This window comes from Manis pentadactyla, chromosome 6, assembly GCF_030020395.1.
Source record: "Manis pentadactyla isolate mManPen7 chromosome 6, mManPen7.hap1, whole genome shotgun sequence".
NCBI classification, from domain to species: Eukaryota; Metazoa; Chordata; class Mammalia; order Pholidota; family Manidae; genus Manis; species Manis pentadactyla.
The window spans coordinates 7,883,584-7,909,476 of record NC_080024.1 but is presented as its reverse complement, the minus strand read 5'-3'; the positions used below and the strand labels follow the sequence as shown (position 1 = coordinate 7,909,476).

At 49.3% G+C, this 25,893-nt stretch overlaps 1 protein-coding gene across 4 annotated transcripts in view; it reads left to right on the top strand.

Moving 5' to 3' along the window:
* The window catches only part of ARMC9 (armadillo repeat containing 9), a 162,330-nt gene extending 136,674 nt beyond the window's left edge, over positions 1-25,656 (top strand). For 3 of the 4 annotated variants that reach the window (XM_036912378.2, XM_036912368.2, XM_036912375.2), the window contains exons 21-22: positions 8,015-8,130; positions 12,457-13,114. In XM_036912378.2, the coding sequence (XP_036768273.2) occupies positions 8,015-8,130; positions 12,457-12,652 (312 nt within the window). In that variant the 3' untranslated portion in view covers positions 12,653-13,114. Of the gene's footprint in view, positions 1-8,014; positions 8,131-12,456; positions 13,115-17,457; positions 17,588-23,871; positions 24,045-25,233 lie in introns of those variants that run through there. The other variant, XM_057503437.1, reaches the window with a different exon arrangement.
* Positions 25,657-25,893: the final 237 nt, after the last annotated feature.

Here is a 25,893-nt window from a genome sequence, read left to right as displayed (position 1 = left end):
GAGTGGCCCGTAGCACCTCCACCCAGGAAAATGCTTGCTGTGGGCGAGATCTTAGGTAGATATGGTGAAGACTTAACAACAACATCAACGAAACAAGGTGCGGAATGCGCTGGAACTGCCTGTTTAATCATGCAGATTGGAGAGGCACAAAGGGAGACAGCTTTCTAATCGGTCAATAACCCGGTTCAGTGACACCCAGAAATGGTGGCGTTTTGTTTACCACAGGGTGCTGTTCTAAATCTCCTTAATGTATATGCACTGTCCTGTGACCAGAGGGAAATGCTTATAACCCAGCAGAAGTTTCTCACTTGCTTCCTTATCTCGTTTGTATCTGGTACCTTTCAGTGGAGATGTGAGCTTAAGAATGAAGTGCAGATAGTTCGTTACCCAGCCGTAAAGACCAAATTGGTTTCTAGGGCTCCAGTAACAACTTGCCATACTGTGGATGGCTTAGAACAGCAGAAACTTAACTCTCTCACAGTTCTGGACGGAGAATCCCCCCTCTCCAGCCTCAGGCGGCCCAGGCGCTCCTTAGCGTGTGGCTGCCCGCTCCAAACGCTGCCTCCTTCTCCGCATGGCCTTCTCCTCTCTGGATTCTCCGGTATCTTTTAAAGACACTCCTTATGGAATTAGGATAATCGAGGATGATCTCTTCATCTCCAGATCCTTAACTTAATGACATCAGCAAAGACTTATTTTTCCAAACAAGGTCATATTCACAGGTCCTGAGGGTTAGCACACGGACATAGCTATTTGTGGGCCACCATTCAACCTGCTACACCAGGTTACCATAGGACCTTAGTAGGAACATTTTAGTCTTATTAGAAAACATAATGTCAGGCAGTAATCACTGAGGCTGTATGTCCACTCCCAGTTTTGCTGACTTGGTTCATTAGTCATTCTAAACCCTCAGTAATCCAGTCTTGATTTGAAATTGCCAGCCTGCCAACCTCTGTGTGCTGGGCCAGTGGTTTTGAAAGAGCCTTTTGCTCTGGTGATACGCTCAAGGGCTTTAAAGCTCATGTCTTCAAAACTGTGCCAAACACGGGCACCTGCCAAGGATAGAAGACATTGTGCTGGGCAATATGTGCCCCCAAATCATGATTTGTGCCTTCTATTCTGATATACTAGGTAGACTGCAGATTTTTCAAGACCAGTGGAAAGATGTTGACTTTTTGAAACACTGTGTCAGAAAACTGTATATTCAAAAAGAATTTTGGATCTGTGACATTTGCCTAACTTACAGCAGAATGCCAAAAACGTTTAAAACATAGCTGTTACCTCCGAGAAGTTACCTACCAAAACAAGGCACAGAGCAGAGGAAACTGCTACTGCTGGAGAGGTGGAGTTTAACAGCGAGGAGAGGCTTGTGGGTTGGCAGGTCGTGTCTCTTCCCCCAACCAAAACAAGGAATTGAAAGGCAGAAACACAAAAGCAAAGCAAAGCGAAAGTTTTATTTGAATACAGTCCGAGGGAAGAGTGGGCCAGAGTCAAGGTAGTCAAAGGCCCCAGTCTTTTAGGGGAGGGTCTTTAAGTCATGTCCTAGCCCAGAAGCGCCTCTTTGATGGACAGGGTGATGTCATTTGGTTAACAGTTGTGGTTATATACCCATTCCTCTCGGTGCACATGTCTTTTCCCAAAATGTGCACCGAAAAGCCCAAAGCCCAGGGGCGAGCCAGTGGGGGAAGCAAAACTGGAATGTAAATTTTATTTTAATGAGACTATGAAAAGGTGTGGTTAAGTGGGCTCATAGTTTTGTTCTTTGTGCTTACGTGGTGATCTGGTTGGGGCAGATTTGCCCTGGTCCCTATAGGCAAGGAAGTTACCTCCCTGCAAAGCCTTTATTGTCTTCAAGTGGGGCTGCCTAACTGGGTGAGGTTTGGACGGTTCTTTCCTTGAACCTTCTCTTCCCTTTCCCCAGTGGCTCAGGTCCACCCTTCCACCTAACAGTCCTGCAATGTTACAGCTAGACCCTGATTTCTCAAAGTCGGACCACCAAAGGTGGGTCGACTACCCTTTGCCCCAGACCTCCTTTCCATAATCCCAGGAATTAGTGTTATACACCAAAATGCACGGGTAGGGGTGCCTGGAGCAGCCTACCTGGCTGTGCACAGGTGGAAGCAAGCCTTTCCCAGGATTCCTGGACCCTGTAGCTCACCCCCTGCTGAGCATTTGCAGCCACCCCCTTCCTGCCAAGGCCACACTGCTGGTCCTTGCGCTCCAGAGTTCTAGCATGCAGTTCCTGTGGGCTGCAGAGCCCAGGCCACAAAAAGTGCTGAAGACCACAGAGAACTAGTCACTTTTCCTGCACTTGCGTGAGAGTGGCAGTAGTCACAGGAAATGCATTGCTTGCTTGTAATTCTGGTGAAATGCGGCATGCCATGTTTCTTCTTCAGGCTGCGTTCGTAGGCAGGTGGAGGCTGGTGACTTGCCACCTTCTTTCCCCTGCCATCTTTTTTCTGAATTTTTAGTATCATCCATATTATGCCAAAAATCATTTAATTCTTCCTAATAAGACTGTCCTGATTTGTATATCTTCATTATCTTGGTTTAGGAGGTGTGGATATTTATCATATAGTCTCAGTTTTTTTGTTTTTATTTAGAAGCATAAACTTACTGTTCATTTACCTTCAGCAGCAGCAGGCATGTCTTAGATTAGCTGTGCATATGTCACGGGCCAACACCTGTGGTAACGGCTTCACTTTCTAACTCCACTTAATGTCATCCTCCCAGCAAACGACTGCGTTTTATAGATGAAACTGAGGCTGAGAAAGGTTAAGGGAATTCCAGAGGGTCACGTGAGCCTAGCCTCCCTGCTCTTCACCACTAAGCTGTGCCACCTTCTGAAGAGCTACCAGTTTTCCCGGGAATTGTATTCTGTATTTGAAACTTGAAAGAACTCTGTGTGAACTACTCATAATTACTATAGGTCTAAGTTCTAATCATAGATTCAGTTTGGGGGAATACCTATTATAAATGCTAATTACTCCTTTCCAAATTTTCTTTCCCCTCTGCCAAATGAAGACCCAAATTCATTTAGTTTAAAAGAGGTTGCCTGAAAGGCTGTTAGCCCCGCCTCCGGGGAAACTGAGAGTGGCCCAGGAATCTGCATCTTTATTCTACCCTTCAGTGGTTCTGACATCAGAGTCTGGGCCACCGGGACAGTGCCACTTGGGCAGAACTTGAGGTTAGCCGGGCCTCTGCAGTGGGTGTGGGCCAAGGCCCTCGGGCACAGGGAGGGCCCAGGGCCCTGCTGCCCCTCCTGCTGCTTCCGTGGGGCTGAGGCACAACGCCTTTTGCTTGCAGCAAAAACCAGTACCAGAGAAGGAAGGGCCTCCATTTCTAATTTTTGCTTTTGTATATTTTTACAAATTTGTCTCCACTTTGAGACTTTTTCTGATCACTTTCAATCATTGGTTCCTGCTCTGGCTGACTCTAGTATTCAAGGAGGTGATTATATTAGGGCATAGATTGGAGCTAACTGAAAGTCCACATTCTTGTGTATAAAACACAACCCAACAAGCAGGGGGAAATCGCAAGCCCCAATAATCCAAATCCTTGTCTTTGTCAGTTTATTTCTTATGTTTTTTGTTCAGTTACAAAAGAAATATATGCTTATTACCGAAAAGTCAAAAGTATGCAGAACACTAACTACAACCATAATTCCAGCCATGATTCTGTCACCCTTCCGTTATCTCCGTATCTTGTCTTTGATCAATCACAGTTGGGCTCTGTGGCGAAACGCAGACAATCCTGCCTTATCAGGCCCACTGATCATCCCGGGGCGTCAGACATGTGAGCACTTTCAGGCCTGCCTTCCTCCTGCCCATCAAAGATCCCAGGTTTTGTGGGGCCTCCACCTTATAGGCTTTTGGAGGCCTTCTTTAAAGTAAAGAAATACAAAGTTAATATAGAAGTGCATACTTAATTCAGAATGAAAAGAGCAAATAAATCACAGTCAAATACAACTTTAAGAACTGACAGATACCACATACATAAAAATAATGTTTTTACTAACTAGCTGCTTGGCATACCTCCAAGGTTTTTTCCATGTATTTTTTGTTTTATGCCCTTTGATTGCTTCTACCTATATGACAGTGAGTTTGTAATTTTTCTATAGAGAAGAGAAATTCATCCTTCCTGTAACATAGTTGATCAAATTTTGTTTCTTACTACTGATAGATTAGAAAATTTTCTTTTGGCCTCACATTTAGTTTTCTGTAACAATGGGCAACTTTTAGGATTGTTGTTAAATTTGAGAAAACCTTCCTTAAATTTCTTCTATAAATAAACTCTAAGATTTGGGGGCATGTCAAGTTTTCTTCTGCACTGAATATTCATAAATAGTCTGACAACATAGGGAATTCCTAGAAGCCATTACTACACCAGGAAGCTAGTGATTGTTTGGCTATGCACAGAAGTGAAGTGACTGGGAACCACAGAAATATATCCCATTCAACCCAAATTAAGTGTCACCTATTTTCAGCGTCCACTTAGCTAAATCCCAAATTGCTTTTGGCCATTCCAACACCACTCAATCAACATGAGAGGAAGTGTGACAAGAGAAGTTGGTGGAGTAGATAGAAACAGCAGTATTAAGTGATTGCAGTTAAAATACCCTACTCCTGACTGATGAAACCAGGTAATAAAGCATCCCTGGGGGAGACTAGGACTCTTTTCAGTCTTCTGCCTAGAGTTTGAGCCCTGAAAAAAAAAAACCGTACTTTTTCTAATTTTACAAAAACACATGACCATGTGAACACATTGCTTGGGCCCCTCTGGGGCCTTGAACTTCGGTTTCATGGCTCTGCGGCTGTCCTGCCCCAGTGTGCCAGCCCTTCATTCAGAGGCTTCTTGCCTCTTGGTCTTATGATGGATGCAGCCCCTGGCACAAATCCATGATAAAATCAGGAAGAAGGCCAAACATGCAGGCCAGCCAAACCTGCCCCCTCTACAGTGGCTTTCCCCAGGTTATATCCTGGGGCCTCCACTTACTTCTTAACTGGTCAGAACTAAGTCAGAACCAAGGTGAGTATTTTTACGTAGACACACTTTGGTGCCATCAGAATCAGAGTACTGTTGGCTAAGAAGGAGAGGGCAGATGTTGGGTAGACAGCTCACGGCATCTGCTTCAGTTTCCAGGCGATTTTCTATGTGGATGGATGGATGGATGGATGGAGAGACAGATAGAGACGGAGAGAGAGATAGGTAGTATTACCTGTATTTTCTTAGAAAAATTCATACTGCTTTATAACATATCATAATTACCATAAGTGATTCACCAATACTAAAAAACTAGCAAATTGGAAATATTTTTTTTCCCTAAATTGACATGTGTTGACCATCTTTTACTACTGAATAAATTACATTCAGCTAAATCCTATGCTGCACGTTTTTTATTGTGGTTAAATCTACCACATTTTTGTAGTAGGAGAATCTGGTTTCAAACAGTCTCCATCTCTAACACAGACGGAAGTTCCTCTGGACAAGTACAGTGGTTGTCAGGATCCCTTTCTCCCTTTTCTCCCAACGATCCCTGAAGCATTTCTGTGGAACTCGGTGTAGGCAGCAGGTTGGTGGATTAGACTCCCTTTAAGGTCTTTCCAGGTCAGAAAGACTCCTTCGCAGTTGAGGACCCAGAGCTGGGCCTGGAGACCTCCTGGGGACCACGCTGCCCGCACAGCCGGCTGTGAGGTGGACAGGACACAGGCCCTGTGAAAGCAGCTGCCGAGATGCTGGGCAAGCCAAGCACAGTGCTGGGCGCTGCTTACTTAGCCCTCCGCACCAGGGACCTTTCCCCAGGCATTCTGATAACAGATCAGAGAGTTCTGGCCACCGGCCAGGCTGTTTCCTCATCTGTGACAGAGGACAAGCACCGTCCACCTTAAATTATTTCTTGAGCCTGTGAAGCGTTAAGGAGATGGCATAGCTGACAGGGTTTTCCTAAGGCTAAAACACTCTCAACTATATGGTATGTTCTCTCTCCTCTGGGAAAGAGTCGGGTTCGGTTTGCTTGTAAGGACAGTGGCGTGGGGGAGGTGGCGGCAGAGGGCTAGCAACAGACCCAGAGAACCCGCATTGGCCCTGTCCCCCCTTTTCCAGTAGCTTAAGACTTGGCCTTCTTAGCCTGTGGAAAGACCCAGGTGTTCTGACTGGCACGATGTGGGGGAAAAGGCACATGAGTGGTCATAAGGTACGTTGAAAGCTGGACCGCAGGGGCCTGCCCTGGTGGTGAGGGTGGGCATGCACACTTGATCCTCCGCACCGGAGGGCCAGCGTGACCGGGGGCCGAGGCGGGAGCGGACAGTGGTACAAAGTGGTTGCAGTTCAAACTGCCTTCTTTCGCAAATTTCACAGGAGATAGAAAGGGAAATGGAACTACATTTTAGTTCTTTGGAAACCTTCATTCTGCCCATTTTCTCCAAGAAGTTAGAGGCCTCCCACCTTCTCTTCTCCTCTTTTTCCCTTACTCCCTTCCACCTGCCCCACCCCCTGACCAATGCAGGTTCGACCCCACCTGTCCCCACTGGGCAGGTGAGACCTGCTGATTCTCTCCACAGGAAACTGGCCCTTTTTCTCTTCTCCGTACGTCAAAGACAAGATAAACCCAAGTAGCCTTTCAACAAAAATCAAGAAATCAAAGATATAATTCCAATATTTTTTAAATGTTTTTGTTTTTTGCTGGGGGTTGGGGGTGGTTTTGGTTTTTACTCTTTATTTTGAAATAATTACTGACTCACAAGAAGTTGAAAAGTGGAGCAGAGGTCCTGTGAACCCTTCACCCAAGCCTCCCCAGTGTTCTGTCTTGTGTGACTGAGCAGCCAAACCAGGAACTGGTGTTGGGACAGTCCACAGACTTCACTCAGATTTTGTGAGCTTCACCGTGGTTTCTTTTTTAAATAATTTTTCTTAACATATTACAGAAACCTTGGAAAAAAGAAGAGCAATTACTCTTTGGCTCGCCTATTCTATGTAGCCCCATTTTAGTGCTCATTTCCTTCTATTCTTTCTGTGCACTTGCAGCATAGTGAAAGCATCATTTATGTATAGTAGGATAACCTGATTTTTAAATAAGCATTTTGCTTTTTTATGACCTAGTTTTTGTTATTGTAAACAGCCATGTGATATTTCAGATGAACATGTCCTATTTGACTCCATCATTCCCCTGTTACTGGATGGCCAGATTGTTCCATTTTTACTCTATGATTTTGCAACAACTTTGCTTAATATTTGCAGTATTTTGAATTCTTTCACTAGGTTTTACACCCAAGGATCTGAACATTTGTCTGACTCTTGATATAAAATGCCAAGTAGCTTCCCAAAGGAGCTGTCTCGAATTTCCATGCCCCTCTTGCCAGAAGTGTGGGATCATTTCTTTGTCACTCATTTAATAATTGAAGAATGATACCTTTTTCATAAAGTTGTAGTTTTCAATTACTTGTAAAGTTGGTTGTTTTTTCTTCTATTTATTGGTGATATTTTCTATTTTCTGACTCGGCTGTTTGAATTCTTTGCCCAGTTACCTATCAAGTGTTTACTTACTAATTTGTAAGAGTTCCTTATCTCGTGAAAATTTCGACATTGAATCTGTTAAATTTGCTGCAAATTTTTCTTCCCAGTTTAATGTTTACCTGTTAATTTGGCTTCTCTTTAATATATTATATGTGGAGAAATGTTAATTTTTTATGAAACCAGATCTTTTCCCTTCTCATTTTCAAAAGTCACTCCTCTCCAAACGTGGTAAGTACTGTATTCAACTGTTTCTTCTTTTTCCCATGGTTTGATTTTTTTTTTTATTTATACTCCTAAATGGTATAATATGCAAACCTACAAGGATTTTTTCCCCCAAAATTTCTGTTTATCTGAATAATCTGTATCCTAACACTTCCTCATTTATTTGCAAAGCCTCTTCTTATTAATCTAGATTAATTTTATCAAATGTAGCAAGTTCTACTTCTAAGTCAGCTCTCAAGTAGATGATTTCCCAGCCCCATATCTGCTTTCCTTCCACCAGATCATGACCAACACCGGGAAGACGAGGCAGAAGGGGCTGGCCAGTGTGCAGTGGGGCAGCAGCGAGCCCCTGCGCCGGCCAGTCACGCCCAGCGGCCACAGGACCGGGTGCCCAGTGTAAGTCGGGCTCACTTATTGGCGGGATTTATTTTCTTAAACTTCATTTTGGTTAGCTGCAGTGTAAGGTGTATGTATTTAAAAATCCAAAATAAAATGTTCATATTAAAAATCATTTATCTCTTTATTATTTATCTCTTGGGGATTTTTGAAGGGAAAGAGGTTGCGTCTCTCCCTTCCCCCTGTTTCTTCCCCCAAAAAGTGACGTGGCTGGGTTCCAGGATCCCCACGGCCACTTCCAGCCTTTGTCCAGGAGAAGTCACATGTTGGCCATTTGTTGGTAATTTCAAAGAAAAGGGCCAGAAGGAGTATGGGTCCAGCCAGAAAGGACTCTTGTTTTCTTTCTGCCGCCTCTCATCAGAGCACCTGTCACCTTGTTGGGATAGAGTGTCAGAGTTTAAGAGACCAAATCAACTTATTTTTAGATGACTTTTTAAAGCAACAGTATGCAGTTTTAGCTGTCAAGTCTTATTCAGTCTTCATGGCCTTTCTTCCACCCTGTTTACATAAACAAAACTTCAGTCTGATTACCTAAAGCCTCTGTTCTCCCTGGGGACCTGGGGGCCTAGACACCTGTGGGCTCTGGGGGAGCCCAGGCTGGGCAGTCCACTTGCATGGGAAGCGCCTTTTCCTGTCTAAAGCAAACGCTTGAGAGAAACAGGTGCAAACAAGGGAGTATAGAGAGCAGGTAAAAGACCTCCATTCAACAAATATTGGTCATAAAACATTTCAAATGAATGTGCCATACTTTATTTCATCATCCCCTATAGCTGAGCGGTTTGTTTCCAGTTTTACTGTATAGCAGTTCACAATGAACAAGCAGGCACCAGGAATACAACAACAAATAAAACACAGAAATACCCACAGAAATGCCAGAGCCCCCACACCCAGATCTTGCTGAGTCCTGTTGTCCATCTGTGACTTGACCTATAAATACGTCAAGGTCGATGCCATAGATTGGTGCTCAGAGATCTGTTTGATTTGATTTCAAAATTAGTCACCATGTGCTTCATATTTCAAGCTTTTTATTTTTAATCACTTACATGCAAACTAATATCATGCCTTTTTCTCTTAAACATACAACCAGTATTTTTAAACCTACAGAAAAGTTGACAGACTATTACAGTGAAGGGCTTCCAGGTGTTAGAGCAGCTGACACCTTTGTACATGCTCTCTCTATGCATAGAGTGAAATTTACACACATAAACATTTATTTTTTACTGAACTGTTTGAAGGAACATTGCAGACTTTCAACATGCATACCTGAGAATAAGAACATCCTGTACTTAACCACAGTATCACACCTAAGAAAGTGAATGCTAATTTAATATTATATATATCAGTATTCCCTAATTGTCTCCAAAATGTCACTTATATCTGAGCGGTATTGTGTTTGTTTTTCTGATCCAGAATATAGCCCAAAACTATTTTTAAATTATCTTGTAAAGTTACTAAAACCCTGGCTTCTCAGAGTGGCATAAGGATATTTTAATCAGAGATACAGATACTGGGAATCTAATAAATGTATGATCACCAATGGGGACAGTTCATTCTTGGGTCAGATATTCTACATTGTGGAGAGGAAGAAGAGGGCACTTTTCCATGCCTGGGGAGCTCGTGTGGCTGTCCCCCGATTTGTGGAAGTGGTCCCTCAAAGAACAAGAGCACCTCATTTTCTCGAAACTCCAACAAAGCAGTTGCCCCATCACCAGCTCCCTCCCTGGGCCAATTCAACAGATACGCATATCACTTCTGTGTGCCACATGGTGTGCTAACTGCTAGGGATGCAAAAATAAATGAGATGGAATTCCTGTCCTCAGAAGCACACAGCACAGGTGCCCAGGAGAGGACAGTCATGTAATGTGGTAAGCAGGTGATGGGGGAGCGCAGGGGTACTGGACATGGCAGCAGGATATTAACATCCCCGATCGGCTCAGCCTCTTCTAGAAGTGTCTGTGACTCTCCTTGCACAGCCAGCACTCTCTGATAACCCAGTGTTGCCGGGAGCGAACATCAAGAATCTTGATAATCTTGGAGACACTCTGACAATATGCATTACACAATTCAAGATCCTAGTACTTTGGAGTCAGTAATCCCACTTCTAGGATTTTGTAGTTAGAAGTAATCAGATATTTACAGATATACATATGAGGCTATTTATTGCAGCATTACTTATAAAATGAGACATAATCTAAATGCCCAAAGTAGGAGGCTGATGACATAAGTTACATATGCACACAAAACAGTATTGAAAACTAGGTTTTAGAATATTTAATGCATAGGAAGAGCCTCAGAATTTATTGCTAAGTGAAAAAGCAAATTATAAAAGAGTGTGGATCTAGCCTGCTGACCACTTAGATTGATCCCAAGTTGGTTTTAAGTATACATTTGCGTTTTTAAAAAGAATGAAAAGATAACAAATGTGAAGAGTGATTGTGTCTAGATAGATAATGGGAGGGCAGGAATATTCTGTAAATTTTCCCAATTTCTCCTTGTAAACATTTACCTGGTTTTAAAATCAAGAAAAGGAATGTTGGAAATAAAAACTAATCGTTACCTCTGTGCAATGCAGCGCCCTCCCCACCCCAGTGTGCACCCCCTGCTTGCCCTCAGCCGTCTTACTCCTGCCCAAACCTCACCCCGGTGTGGGTTCTGGACCCCCCCTCTCCCGAGCAAACTCTGTTCTACCGTTTAACACCTCCTGTGCTCCAGCTTCAACCTCCCCTCCTGCTGCCTTCCAGCCTGGAGGCTCCCGGGTCTCCCGGCCTCCCCTTGCCCAGCATCCTCTCCCTTCACAGCCCCACATGGCTGGCAGCGACTTTAGCCAGGTTAATGCTGCCACAGCCCCGGTGACCTTTGAATTTCTGACCCTGGAGGACACTCAGTGTCTCTCGGTTGCCATGCTGACGCCCTCCTGGTAGCCGGCCCACGGCCCTGCCGGGACTCACCTGTCTTGTGTCCCACAGGCCCTCCCATCCTACTTGTTCTTCGGTTTCCGTCACACACTGTGCACACCCAAATCTCTTAACTGCAGCCCAGACTTGCCCCTGAATGCTACATGCATCCCACAGCACCCCAATTCAGTGTTTCCTAGATGAACACCATCTTCTGAGGTCCCCTGCCTCAGGGGTTGGCATTAGAACCTCCAAAGCACCATAGCCAGAATCCCGCACCGAACACCCTCCTGCTCCCCACAGCCCATCACACCTGCCCTCCTAACCTAACCCTTCCTCTAGCCATCCATCCCCCGACCAGGAGAGCTCCCTATGGTTCTCCCTGCCCCCAGCCACCCTCCGCAACCGTAGACAGAATGATCTTTCTAGCACGTCATCACAGAGTGTCATTTCAGTGACATCTCTTTCCCCTGGGGATCAAATCTAATCCTTCTCAGTTGACACACCTCCAAGCTCCTGGGATACCCTGCCCCACCCGGCCTTTTCTGCAGTGCCTTAAATCTTCCTGTAACACCGCAGCATAAGTATATACTTTTGTTTGCCTCTTCACCTCGCTCATGGTCCTTTCCTGCCCCTCAAGGAAATTAAGGGCTTATCTTTGCCCCTGGAACTGACATTGAAGAGCAGCCTTTTCATAGGGCCCAGCCCTAGGAAGGGTAGACACATACCTGCCATGGTGTGTCCCCCATCAAGCCCTTGTGGAGCAGGTGGCTGGTGTCTCATTGAAGGAGAGCAGGTGTGCACATCTGGAGAGCCTTCCTCGGGACCTGTTGTAAGCCCACCTAGTTGCTGTCCCTCAGCCTGCTGCCTCTGAGCTCGCCAGGGTCCCTGTCTCTTGCCCCTGGCTCAGGGTCTGGCATGATGAACCACCCAATATATGCGCACTGGATGGATGAGACTTCCAGGCGTCTCCACCAACCCAGATGCCAGCATCGTGTATGCACCATTTAGAGAATAAGCTGTATTCTCAAAGCTCTTATTCCTGCACATTCCTTTTCTTGATTTTAAAACCAGGTAAATGTTTACAAGGAGAAATTGGTCGATATGACATGTCATGACTTTTCTGATTGGTGCCTTAAATTGTTTGGTAGAAATGTCATGCTCCCATGTCATCCACAGCCAAAAAATATAATTGTGCATTAGAAAGATACTAAGCCATGTATCTCTGTAAATTTGTAAGAACTACGAGGACTGAAGTAAGGGTACTTCCTAGTTTCTGCCAATACCTTTAAACGTTAAATATCTTCTAATGTCAGCTTAACAAAAGGATTTCAGGGACTTCGCTTCCTGTATTTGTGATGCTACACAATAGTCAGCAGTCAGGTATCTCTTGGCTATCTGTATTTATTGCTGTTTTTCATTTTTCCTCCAGTCTGGAAGAGCATCGCATTTCTCCCCAGATGGCTCAAAATGCCAGAAACAGCTGCCTGCCACCCCTGCCCAGCGCCCACCTTCCCGTCTACAAGGAGGGCAAGCACCGTGACTCTGAGCCCTGTGTTTCCTCTTCGTGTAAGGACATTGGCAGCATGCGGGGGGTCGACTTGGGACTGATGAGGCCTAGAATCTAATGCAGCAGCAGCAGTGGCGATCTAGAAAGGCCTTGGGCCTGTTCGCGGGGAGACCTCTGACCTCAGCCTCTGCCCTGCCTCATACGGGCTCCTGGGCCTGCAGTCCCATGGCCAGACTGGACCGTGGGCTGCTCCAAAGCCCCTTCTCTCTGAGCACCGAGCCCACTGCTCAACATCTGCAAGCAATGTGGGCAATCAGCCGTGTTTGGTGTGAGATTTCAGAGTAGGAATCTCAGAACAATGTGGAGCTCTGACCAAGGCTTTGTCACTTCACGCTCTGCTGCTGAGATGACCAGCGGTGGGTTGGAAGGCTGGAATGAGTCACAAATGTGTGACTAGGAACAAAAACTGCTGTGGGACTCAAAAACACATTTTGAAGCATCTAGTTAAGTTCACCAGAGGCTGATGGGGATGAAAGTATTTTTTAGATGCCAGAAAAAATATATATGCTTGAATCAGAAATGTACAAAGTGTATTTTTTTAATTTTCTAGAGGAAATTAAAAGGATATGAGCAGGCCAGATAAGACTTTAATCTCCATTCAAATAGGAAAAACAGCAGAGGAACAGGTCAGATTCCAGTAGAAGAAACATCTGAGAACTTTTATAATCTGCTCACAATTGGATTCAAATGCTTCACAGCCCTGGCTGGGGGCCACAGGCTAGTCCCAGAGCCAGAAGAAAGCCAGGTTATTCGGGGCTTAAGAGAGGCTCTCTTGATTCTGAGCCGTTCTAGAAGTTTTACTAACTTGATCATCTGTTATTTTTCATGTTTTCTTAATGCTGTAAACATTAATATGCCTTCACTAAACTGTGATGAGCTCAATAATTTGTCCAGAGATTTCTGCTGCCAGGGCTTAAGTTTTAGGTGGTCTAGCAATTTTTGCCAATTTGACCTAATGCATTTGAGTTAAAAATGATTTCCAGTTCTATAAGCCTGGACTTTCAAAGAGTTGCCTTTAGGGTAACATTTATCAGTGACATCCTTGTTTGATCACAGTGACCCCCAGGGTGGCACTCTGTCTTGCACTGATTCCAAGTGTGGTCCTCTCTTTTGGGAAGATTTCTCATGCTATTACCTGTAGGGCAGTGGCATTTGAGAAATGGCTGATGTTGCTAGCAATGTTGATGTGTTTGTTATTTTCAAGAACAATTGATTTTAGTCCCAACGAAGCCCAGGTCCTAGCAAATTCTGGCTTTCTGCACAGTAACAGTGGGCACCCACCAGGGGACTCAGCCTTAGCAACTATCAGCAGCCCCTGGTGCCTGACAGATCCCTGGGCAGAAAGCGGTGGCTCCCCAGCCCCTCCAGGTGGGCCACCTGGAGCCAGGCACCTGCTCATCCCAGTCGTGCTGCCAGTGCACCCCACTAGCCTGCTCTGAGCGCTGCGGCAGTACGTGTCCCCTCCCTCTCCCTTCTTCCATTTGCTCAGGCCTGCCTGGGACTCAGGACTCCCACCTGCCCATCAACTCCGCCCCTGCCTTGGTGGGCTCCAGAATGCTAACCCCAGGTCTGTCCTCACACCATGTGCAGACACCGGGCTTCTTTTTTTTTTTTTGTGAGGGCATCTCTCATATTTATTGATCAAATGGTTGTTGACAACAATAAAATTCTCTATAGGGGGGTCAATGCTCAATGCACAATCATTAATCCACCCCAAGCCTAATTTTCGTCAGTCTCCAATCTTTTGAAACTTAACGAACAAGTTCTTACATGGAGAACAAATTCTTACATAGTGAATAAGTTACATGGTGAACAGTACAAGGGCAGCCATCACAGAAGCTTTCGGTTTTGCTCATGCATTATGAACTATAAACAGTCAGTTCAAATATGAATACTCATTTGGTTTTTATACTTGATTTATATGTGGATACCACATTTCTCTCTTTATTATTATTATTTTTAATAAAATGCTGAAGTGGTAGGTAGATACAAGATAAAGGTAGAAAACATAGTTTAGTGTTGTAAGAGAGCAAATGCAGATGATCAGGTGTGTGCCTGTAGACTATGTGTTAATCCAAGCTAGACCAGGGCAATAAAACATCCATGGATGCAGAAGATTTCTCTCAGAACAGGGGGAGGGAGGTTCTAAGCCTCACCTCTGTTGATCCCCAATTTCTCACCTGATGGCCCCCCTGCGACTGTGCCTGTCTTAGGTTGTTCCTCCCTTGAGGAATCTTACCCGTCTCTGGCTAACCAGTCATCTTCCGGGGCCATACAGGGAAATGTAAAGTTGGTAAGTGAGAGAGAAGCCTTATTGTTTGAAAAGGTTAGCTTTTTACTTCTTTGCATATTTATGCCCTGTGGCTTCTATGCCCAGCATTTGTCTTGAGGACACCGGGCTTCTTAACGTCTCTCTCCTTGCCTGGTCAGGCTGCTTTCAGCCCCAGGTCAGCACCCTTAGTCCTCCTTTAAAATCCTTTTACTTGACAAAAGTTCTCCACTTGGAGAATCCGAGGCCCCGGTAGCAGCTGTCCCTGGGTGTTTAGTGAGTGTGGATTCCATTTCTGGTGTCTATGCTGTTCTTCCTTGGCACTCTTTCAGGCTCGCCTAGCCACAGCCGCCAAGGACTGATGTCCCAGACCAGTGTCAGCTCCCCAGGCAGGTGTCCCCACCGCCACCTCTCCCTGCCTCCCCCAGCCTCTCCATGGGGATGGATGCCAAAGAGGCTTCGGCTCATGCACTTGGAACGCTCCCTTGATGCTGGTTCTGAGTCTACGTCTGGGCCCAGCAGATAAAAGTGCCCAGTTGATGAGCAAGGGGAGGATGAGGGCGGTGAGGGACTGGTGGCCTTCCCGACACTCGTCTTCCATTCCCTTCCCCATCAGCGCCTGATCAGACCGACATCCTCCTGACCCTTCTGCCTGCACAGCCCTGCTCCTCTAGCCCTCGCTTCCACTCTGCTCTTGCTCACCTTGACCCCCATCTCAGTCTGGCCTTGCCCAGCTCCCCATGGACCCCACACGTAACTAGCTACTAAGTCTGGCCTCCCAGGCTTCACCATGCTGGGAATTAATGCCCCACCGAGACCTGCTGGGGACCCACCACCACAGCCTACACATCGAGTGTGTTCAGGCAGCCCCTTCACACCTGTGAATAAAATCAACACTCAAGGTGAAGCTCGCGGTGAGGAGTCTGCGGGATCCTCAAACTCCCTGATCAGTTGAATGCAGAGCCAGAGAATAGATTGTATTTTTAGGCAAAGGACTCAGCCCCACAGAACAAAAGGAAATAGTTCCCAAGGGTAAAACGCCAAGAATGCAACTTAGAATTTTGCAAGACAAAACTGGCCTGAGGAAAGTTGTTCTCATTTCCCCATCCACCAAGACAATCTTGGATACCAAATCATACGCCTCGTCCATGGACCCGGGAGTCAAAATGGCCGGCCCTGTCTGAAGTAGATCAACAGATAGGAAAACAGTACTTTGTCTCAGGAAACCTCGGGTGCCCGTATGGACTGCCCGGCCTCCCAGGTCCCGGCCCTTTAAGCGGGCCTGCTCTGCTGTGGTGCGTGGCCCACAGTGGCGGGAGTGGGAAGGGAGGGAGGGGGCGACTGCTATTTGGTGACAGAACCAAGACCTCCGAAGGTCCCGGAAGAGCTCAACGTAGTTCCTTCTCCTCCTGCCTGGGGGCTTTCCCACCCTTCCCAACCCCACCTGCCCAGAAAGCCCCTGACCCTGGAGGGCTGCCTGCCCTGGCCACCATCTTCGTAGTCCCATTGCCGGTAGTAGGGTTTTCCCTGTGTGCAGCCAGCTTGTGCGTAGCTCCCCTCAGTTCATTTCTTACACCTTTGTTTTGTCTCCTGGGCCTTAATTATAAGCCTACTGAATAGAGAATCCAGACAAGTTGGCCGTTTGTCCATTGAATGGATCACAGGAGGCTGAAAGTCTAGTCCCAGTCCCTAAGTGGACACTGTCCAGTGTGGGCTCCAATAATGCTACCCACTGGGTCCATACCAGAGGCAGATTCCTTGCTTGGGTCAAAAGACAGTTTTCTGTAACTCAAAGCTGTGCCTTTTGCTATGGGTTTGAGGAAACCTGCAGGGAAGAGTCTTCATATTTAAGACAGCAGAAGCCACATTGCAAAGGTACTAGAGAGGTTTTAAATGAAAAAGCTGGAAGGAGCGTGGATTACAGAAGCAGCGAATCCAGACTTGGTCACAGTACTGCTCCGACAGAGACGTGAATCCCTTTGGCTATAGAATAAGAACCACAGATCCTCGGCCATGGCATCAGCCAGAGCACTGCCCACTGGGAATTAGGACAGTTTCTCTCCCTGGGGGTGGACAGGAGGCTTCATGCCTGAGGAGTTTGGGCAGCTCAGGGTGAAGAAAGCTCCACCTCTGGGGTTGCTGGATTTGGCAAATAGAAATACAGGACACCCAGTTGGGTCTGAATCCCAGACAAACAGTGAATAATTTTTCAGTGTGCCTCCGTGCTCCTGTGCTGTGGGTGTCAAGCAGTGGCCCAGGGAGACAATTCCAAGTTTTGTTGGCTTTTCTCTGAGAGGCAGAGGGGGCCAGAGAGGCCACAGGGCCGATGGTCTGCATGTGTGTGCGTGCGTGCGTGTGTATGTTCCCCCATGGTGCTGTGTATGTTCCAGCTATGGTGCAGCTGCATTCCCAGGTTATAAGTACCTCAAGTAACACCTGGAAAGTTCCCCAGCTGCATAAGTACGGAAGTCCTCACCCAGAGGCCCCGGGGGCCTTCGGGACATGGCCTGGGGTGTGTACCCCAACCCAGCAAAGAGCACCCTCAAAGAGGTCCCAGAATGGAAGTCGCCTGAGTGCCCTCTCCTTCTCCCCAGCTGCCATGGATGCAATGCCAGGAGAGTGGCTGCTGGCAGGACATCAGGGAGAGCTGCACCGGCCCCCCACAGGGGCCCCCAGCTTGCCGAGGGAGGGGCCCAGGGCTCCGGGCAGTGGAGACACCGCCAGGTAGGATCGGGGGGCTATCCTGGGAAGGCTCCTTGAGGCCCCAGCCTCTGACTGTGGAAGCAGAGGAGCGTTCTGCTGGGGCCAGCAGTATGGCGCTCAGGTACCCGTGGGAGTGTGGCCAGCATGCCTGGTAACCTCAGAGCCCAAGGGGAGGGGACCTGCCGCCGGAGAATTACTGGTTGTCAGACTAGAAGGAGAGGAAACTTGCAAATATTCCCAAGGGACTAGTTTTGAGAACTACATAAACATGTTTGGGGTATGATTTGGGGTAACTTGAGGGCAGTGTCCTGTCTCCACTGTTTGCTTTCGGATATGAGTGAAGGGGAGGGAGATGGAGAAGGAGTTGGGGCCAGTGAAGTGGTTTGGTCGAGGTCAGATTCCTAAACACAAACTTGATGACCAGGCAGAGACCCCCACACTTCTCTGCACAAATGAGCACAGCTGATGGGTCACCCTCAACGGGTCACTCAGGAGTCCTCAGAATCCAGAAAGGGCCGTTTCTGTGATCTCACAGGCAGCTTCTTTCAGCTCTGAGAGGACCTGATGAGGGAGAGGGTCAGGCCCTGGTCCAAGATCCCACCTGTGCCTGACTGCCAGGTGCCCCAAGCTGCCTCCCGTTTCCTGCTGGCCCTGCAGTGCCCTTCAGCCTGAGTCATTTCAAGATGCAGAAGCCAAACCTCCTGCACTGACTCTGGACTTGAGCCACATTTTAACATGGCTACACATTTGGAGTCTCTGAGTTAGAGGAGTTTTGCTATGGTGACTGGTCAGGCCCTCTGTGCCCTGACATCTGTGCTGACTTTGGCCAGATCAGCAGCTCCTTCAGCGGCAGGGCCTTGGGAAGCTGGGTGAGACAGTGGAAGGGCCATGTGCCAGGCTCCGAGGCAGATGTCACCCTCTCATGGCATAGAGGGGTCTGAGAAACCAGCCCGCTGGCGTTCCCCTTACTCAGGCCTTACGGCCCTTCCCTTGGGCTCCCACGGATGGAGGCCACAGAACAGGAGTTCCTGCTGAGCTCTAGAGGCCACAGGGACGTCCGGAGCTGCCGCCGCCACCAAGGACAGGCAGAAGGCCTAGCAGAGCCTGCTCCCACTGGCGGGGAGAGGCAGAGGAGGGGGCGGCAGGAGGGCACTGCAGCCCACCCCCAACACCACAGGTGGCCCTGCGCCTACTGCTCACAGCGCGGGGTGGGCCTGCGGCCAACGGGCACTGGAGCTTCTGGGGGCTGAGCCAGGGGGACGCTGGAGCATGGACTGTGGTAGGGAGGCCAGTCCTGAGGTCTCTACAAGGCAGCGGGTGCAGAAGATGGCAGGGTGGGTCAGAGGCTGGTGGCAGTGTTGGGTAGCGGGGCTGGGAGGCCAACATGTGGTCCCCTCTAGCCTCACCTGACCAGCTGGGGACCCACTGACCCACCCAGGTCAGGTGGCCTCTGGCTCTTGGCACCTCCTGAAGTGGGGGTTCAACATAAGAGACTTCAGAGAGCTGGGCCAGAGCCACGGCCAGGGCCCCGCTGACCCCGCCTTCTGGCCCCCAGCACTGGATAGGATCTGACCCTGTGGCTCAGCAGGGCCAAACCTGCCCTTCGGGGGCTAGAGCCGTTTCCTTTTCCTTGTAAATGCTGAATTCATTTCTGAGGCTCACACTGGAGAAATAACTGTTCTCAAGTCAGCAGGGGACCCCAAAGTCTCTCTGTTTGGAAACATTCCCCTTTGTTCTACCAAATGGGGTTTCCTGGTTGGCCCTCCATGCCTCTGGGGGGCACAGACGCCCCTCCACATTAAATCTATGCTTGCTTCTGCCTTCATGCCCATCACTTGAATTCAACTCTTGTTTTAAGTCCAGGGGCTCTGTTTGAGGAAGAGGAAAACGGAAAGGGGAAGAAATATCGGGTTCGTCCCCACTCTGCTGTCTGACCCTTGCCTGCAGGGCTCTGCCCCCGCCCCAGCCTGCCCTGACCAGGCTGTTCCAGGCCTCAGCGAAGCCTCCCTTCCTCCTGCCTGACCCCAAAGCCCAGTTACACAGCCACGTTTCCTTGTGCAGGGACACAGGGTCACATGGTCCGTGACTGTCACCCACTGTCCTCAAAGACAGGGGCCACGTGTGGGGTGTTTGTCCCTGTGTCTTCATGCCTGGCCCAGAGAGGCACTCAAAATATTTGCTGGATGCATCAGTAGGAAAAAGAACATGAATCAGTAGGCGCTGTGCGTGGCTTGGGTAGGGGAGCATCGGCCCCTCGGCTTCCCCCAGCTCCTCTCTCCACATCTCTGTGGAAGGCAGGCTGGCGGGGCAGCCGCTGCTTCTCTGCTCGGAGCCCTTGGAAGGGCCCCAGAGCTGCGGGTTTGGGTAAACGGTAAACTGAATGGTATTTTCATTGCTTAGCCCTGACCCGGATGTGGTGTGAAGACAGGCGCAGCTCCCCTCTGCTCCTGTGGCTTCCAACAGCTGGCCTTGCTGTGAAGTTGCCTTCCCGGAAGCCAAGGACTAAAGGGTTCAGGCCCCACCATCGCACTGCCTCCCCTACCCTGTCTCATGGCCAAGTTTTCCTTTTTTCTGGCCACTTCTCAGAATCCTTGGCATTGATTAGCTGGGGAACACAACTGTTAACCAGTTGTAAAAATGCATTTGAAAAAGAAAATAAGCATTTATCTCAAGAAGAGCCAAGGTGCTGCCCTGTGGATGCTGCCAGCCCAGCTCAGAGGGGCCCACTCGCCCCTTGGAACATGCAGGGGCCTTTTTCCAGCCACCACCACCGGAAAGGTGACAGGCTGCACTGCCCAGACAGTCACATGGCCGTGCCCGCCATCACCATCTGCTGAGGCCGCCCTTCGCGGTGCTGGCCTGTGCCCACGCGGGAAGGAGTCCAGCCAGACAGGAGGGTGTGTCTGGACGTTCCCTCCACGTGGGCTGGACCTCTTGCACCCACACAGAGGCCCACCCAGTGCCAGGCCAGGATCAGAAGCAGTGTCAAAGTTCCTGCCCTGCCACACACAGGAAATGACTCTTTTGCAAATATAGTGGCTTTAAAAAAATAAGGAAGAGATTTTTATATGTCTGCATAGATGCTTATCCCCCTCACATTTGTCCCAAGAGGATATATGGCAGCTCATGATGACACATAACAGCAGATCCAGCTAAAAGAACCTGTAAACCAGGAGCAGTTGGTCAGGGAGATGGCGATGGGGGAGCTGTGTGCAAGCTGTTGGCGAGCTGTTGGTATTTGCCTCCTTCAGCTGTGTTCTCTTCCCTGTCTCCCCATCCCCCGACCCCTTTCTGGGTTTGTTAGCACCCAGAATAAATATCCACAGCATGACTGAGAGCCAGTAATGAACCCTGAGCGGCCAAGTCCACTTAGGGGACCCCTGAGCCCTTTGCTTTGTACCTTGATGCAAACGGTAGCTCTGGAGAGCAGAAGGGACATGGGATCTTCTGCATGAGGAATGCTTGGCTGCAGGATTATGACTCAGCGTCATTCTAAACACAAGGAAAGATAAAATATCTCCAGGCCTTTACTGCTCTTCCCGTCCAACACAATATTCCTGCTGATGGGCACAGATCATATAAGCAGGCCAGGCCTCTGACGATCACCAGTCTTGTAAAGCACCTCCGTTGTACATATATATTGATGCTTTCCTTTTCTTTAGTACCCAGCACCACGTGTTCCTATAGCTCATACTAAGGCAGAGGTGACTGCCATCCTGAACTTCATTCCCACATGCTTTCTATGCTCTGCCCTGATCTGGCCTTATCTCCGGCCAAATGCGCTCAGGCTCCTGGGTGCCCAGACTACAGAGCTCACCATTCTCGGGAGATGCGAGGCTTGGAGGCCACTGGGGGACCAACCTGACACTTAACAGCAGCCCTCCACCCGGCCTCCCATGGTGTCCTTCCCAGAGGGCCTTAAAGCCATCACCCCTGCAGAGTTCAAGGACGGACAGTGTCCTCAGTCAAACACCACAACTCCTGCAACAGCTCCTAAAGTGCTTTGGAGACTCTCATGGGCGGTGGGCTCTGCCAAGCCGAGGGTGGCTCCCAGGGGCTCTGCCGAGGGCCACTTTCCCTGTGCCAGAGGAAGGAACCAGATGGAAGGAGCCTCTGTCTGAGGCTGCTCTTTACCTCCTGGCCAAACAAAGGTCATGTCTGAGGCAGAGAGGAGGCTGGCTTTTAAGGTGTATTAGTCAGGGTCCTCCAGAGACGCAGAACCAATAGGATGAAGAGAAAAAGAGTGGTTTTGTAAAAGAAATCATTTGAACCGAATGATATTAAAAGAAAACCACCTCACTAGACCATAAGGAAAGCTCCTTTCTATGTGCTAGAAAATCATCAGTGATGCAAGTCATCTCAGAATTTCACAATTTTTGCTTACTGGTCAAACAGCCCTGCTTACCTGTGAACTTCCTAAAAGCAGCAATTTGGCATAGATCTTTGATCTCCAAGGCCCAGAATAGTTCTTAGCACACCTATGCATTATCAGTGAATGAAAGAAAAGCAAAACATGCAGGAAAAGGCGGGGTGAATTACAGCATAGCAGTCAGGTGGGATGGTCCACAGCCACTGTAAGCAGTGACGGGGGCTGCGGGCCCAGGCGATGGAGAAGGCTCGTAGACATGGAGCAGCAGGGAAGAGCCGGCGAGCACGACTCGGCCACGCGAAAACATGGATGCGTGGGAAGCATTCAGGGATAGCATAGTGATACACAAATAACATTACTTTTTAAAGAAAAAATTATCCTAAAGTTTTAGAACACTGTAATAGGGCTTGACCTCCCCAATCCTTTTCAACCTGGTACGAAAGATTTCTTGCCTAAAGTATGGGCAGTTTTTATGCCAGTCTTTCCTAAATTTGAGCTGGGAGAATTTTCTGATATTTAAGTTTTGTTTCTCTAATTATTAAAGTAATAGAGTTTTCAATGCAAAAAAAAAAAGGGGAGAGGCAAACAGAAATATAGAAATGAATCAAATAAGAAATTCCAGTTTCCTCCCAAGTCCCCAGAGCCATAACCCCCACTTATGGGGCACCTATCCATGGCTGGGTCCCAGTGCAACATCGCTGGATCATCATAGCTGTCCTATAGGCATTTCACAGCTGGGGACACTGAGGCTCTCAAAACGTCAGTGGCCTTGATTATGAGCAGGCACCAGCTTGAGAGCAGCAGAGCAGGGCTGAGAGTCGGGACCCTTCCAGTGAGTGTACCCTGCGGGTCCTCGCCTGCCCTGAATGCTGCGCTTCCCACGGGCCCCAGCTTTGCCCCCCTGGAGTGTACAGGTGAACACAGACACACACTCCCCACCCCCCACTGGGAAGCCCTGCAGCCTGTCAGTGCCCTCCTTCCTGGCCAGGCGGACCCTCACTCAGCAAGCTCAACAACTGTTCACTGTGTGCCGACTATGTGCAGCCCACAGACTGAGGTGCCCACTCAGGGAAGAGAGGGATGGCCTTGCCATTTACAGAGCACCTGCTGCACCCTGGGAGCTGAGCTGATGCTTACATTAGCCCATTCAATGGAGACGACCTTGGGTGACAGTTGGGGCTCCATTCTTCAGAGTTACAGGCAGGAAAATGGGCAGATAGATAGCAAGGGCCTCAGAAGTCGAGGTGGGAGCGAGAGCTGAGTGCATGTACGACTCGATGACAGCAAAGGCCTGGGGTAGGGGGAATCACAGGCCGACCCCAGCCATGTGGCTGGACGGTCACAGGGCCACGATACCATTCCCAAGACTTCTTGTCCAATAGCACTGAGCTTCGGTGGCTGTGGGCACAAAGAAAGAACGGAGGTGGCTTCAAGACATGGCTACCACATCTCTGCAAAGCTGGTCCATAGGGCTCAGAACCAGAGGGTGCTGGGAGAATGGCTGTCCATAAGGTACCACTGGGTTCAAACCTTGGTCTCTACCTGCCTGTTAAGTGTGTGACATCAGGAAAATTTGCAAACTTAGGGCCTCAGTTTTCATGTCTGAAAAATAGGATAATACCACCTGTCTTACAGATTAGCGGCTAAACGTCACCCTCTCTGCAAGTCTTCCCTGGCCACTCCATCTAAGGTCAGTTCCTATTGCTGCTGGATAATGGGTTACCACAAATTGAGTGACCTGAGCAGCACAAATTTATTATCTTATGTACGGTTCCATAAGTTAGAAATCCCACACAGGGCTGGAGTCAGGGTGTCCACAGACACATTACTTTCTGGAGGTCTATGGGAGAACCTCTTTTCTGCCTGCCTGGCATCTGTTTGTACTCAGGAAGAGAGTCATTCCTCCTGTGACTCTATATTTCACATTTTGTTCCAGGGAATTTACCTCAGCCGTCACCTGCAAGCCCTGGGCCCCCCATACCCCAAGGATCCAGGACCTGAACGCACCCAAGGCCAGGGCCTCGGCTCTGGCCCCTCAGTTCTCCTCAGGTGGCCCCCAGCAGGCCAGCCGCCCGGGCTCCACAGTGTCCTCCACGAGGGGCCTGCAGAGTAAGTCAGCCAGAGGGGTAGGGGTTGCTTCCCCATTTGACCCGTGATCCTCTGTGCCCAGCAGGCTGAAGGGAAAGGCCCACTTCCTCTCCCACAGGCCCAGGGACTAGCAGGTGGTGCCCTTTGCCCCAGGGACCAGTTCTTCATTAGTGTTTCTGTTTATGAAATGCTCTTGGCCTGGGTGGCTCATACACAAGCTGGTGGAGGGCAGTGCCGCTCGAGGTAAGGTCCCCCCTCTGGGGCTCGCGTGGTCAGCGCTGGAACCGGACCTGCCTTCTGGTGGGAGGCAGCCAGCAGCTTGCCCAGGTGGCCTGAAAACCAAACAGAAGCAGGTGCCTCCTTAGAGGCCCAGCAGAAGGGCCGCCAGAGGGACTGAGGGCACGGTGAGCCCAGGGGACCACCTCTCCCACTCCCCAGCTGAGCCTGGACATTTCTGAAGGGCTTTCCCCAAAACAAAGGAAAAGGAGAGAAACAGAACAAAAGAATGTCAACACCCCAGAATGAGGCACACTCAGGATGCACGCATTTCTGTGTCCGCTGCCCCGGCCCCAGGCCCCACCCCTTCCTGACTGGGCCCCGGCTGCTCTGGCCCGCTGCAGACCCACTGGGCTGGCAGTGCGGTTCTTGGGGAGCATGGGGGCTGCTCCCTCCTCTCCGAGCAAAGCCCCGGCCCCATCCCCACCTGCAGACGGGGTCAAGCTGCTGCCCCACCCAGGCCCGGAGGAAGCACCCATGAAAACCGGGAGAGCCTGGGCAGGAGAGGCAGATGGGTCCTCTCCACCCCTGCCGGCTTCCAGGCCGCCCCCAGCTGGGGAGCTCCAGCTAATGATATTCACAGTAACAACAGCCAGTAGCCGATGGTCTGGCCGGTGCCTGGCCAATAGCACAGCAGGGCCTCAGCCAGCCTGGATCCTGAGCAGGGGGCAGATTTGTGTCCTGCCCTTCAACCAGCACATGAGCCATTGCCAGCAAAGCTCACCGAGTGCCCCACCAGGCGACCTGCTTCCTGTGAGGAAAGACTGCGGCCTCATGAGTCATGCCCCGGCCACAGAGCAGGTGACCTGGGGAGGGAAGGTTTTCTATTCTGTTTGCACAGAGCTGGTTGAAAGACAGGCTTGTATGGGACAGAGGGGGCTCTGTGCAGAGACCGCCTGGGCACTGGCAGCTTGCTCTGGCTTTTCTTCTCCAGGCAGCCAATCCCACAGGAAGTGAGGAAGCTTTCTTCTCCCGTGTCACCATCCCATTGCCTGAGGATGAGCCTGCTTCCCGTTTTCAGCCTGTCAGCAGCTGCAGGTGACAGATATGAAGAGGCAGTTGTCTACAAGCCAGCAGGTGGCTTAAGGAGCTGAGGACGGCTCTCCGGCAGCCCGGGGGCAGGCCTACACAGCCCCACACAACCCAGGCCCTGTCACCACTCTCCCCTGGATGCCCCTCACACACGGAGGAGGAGAGGGCTCCACAGAGCTGGGCAGACAGCGCCAGCCAAGCCAGCAAGCCGTTCCGAGCTCAGCCAGAGATGGGGCCTTGGCCTCTGAGAAAATCAGCTCCCCTCACTTGGACCAACTAGGAGGAAACAAAAGGGGTTTAGAATACGGGGAACTCATTTGCAAGCCATATGCCTCAGCAGCAGATGTGATATTGTCTTCCTCTGTTAAAATCTGGTAAGAATATATTCCCGTATATGGCTTGGAATATGGCTCTTCCAATATGGCTACACTTCTCCACACACGTGTTGAAGCCTCATAGGGTTGACCACTTTAATGCCCTGTTTTGCTTCCTACAGTTTAGACCGTAATGCAAACAGCTCCACTAGCAAAATGACTGCTCCCCGCCGGGGGAGGCCTTGCCC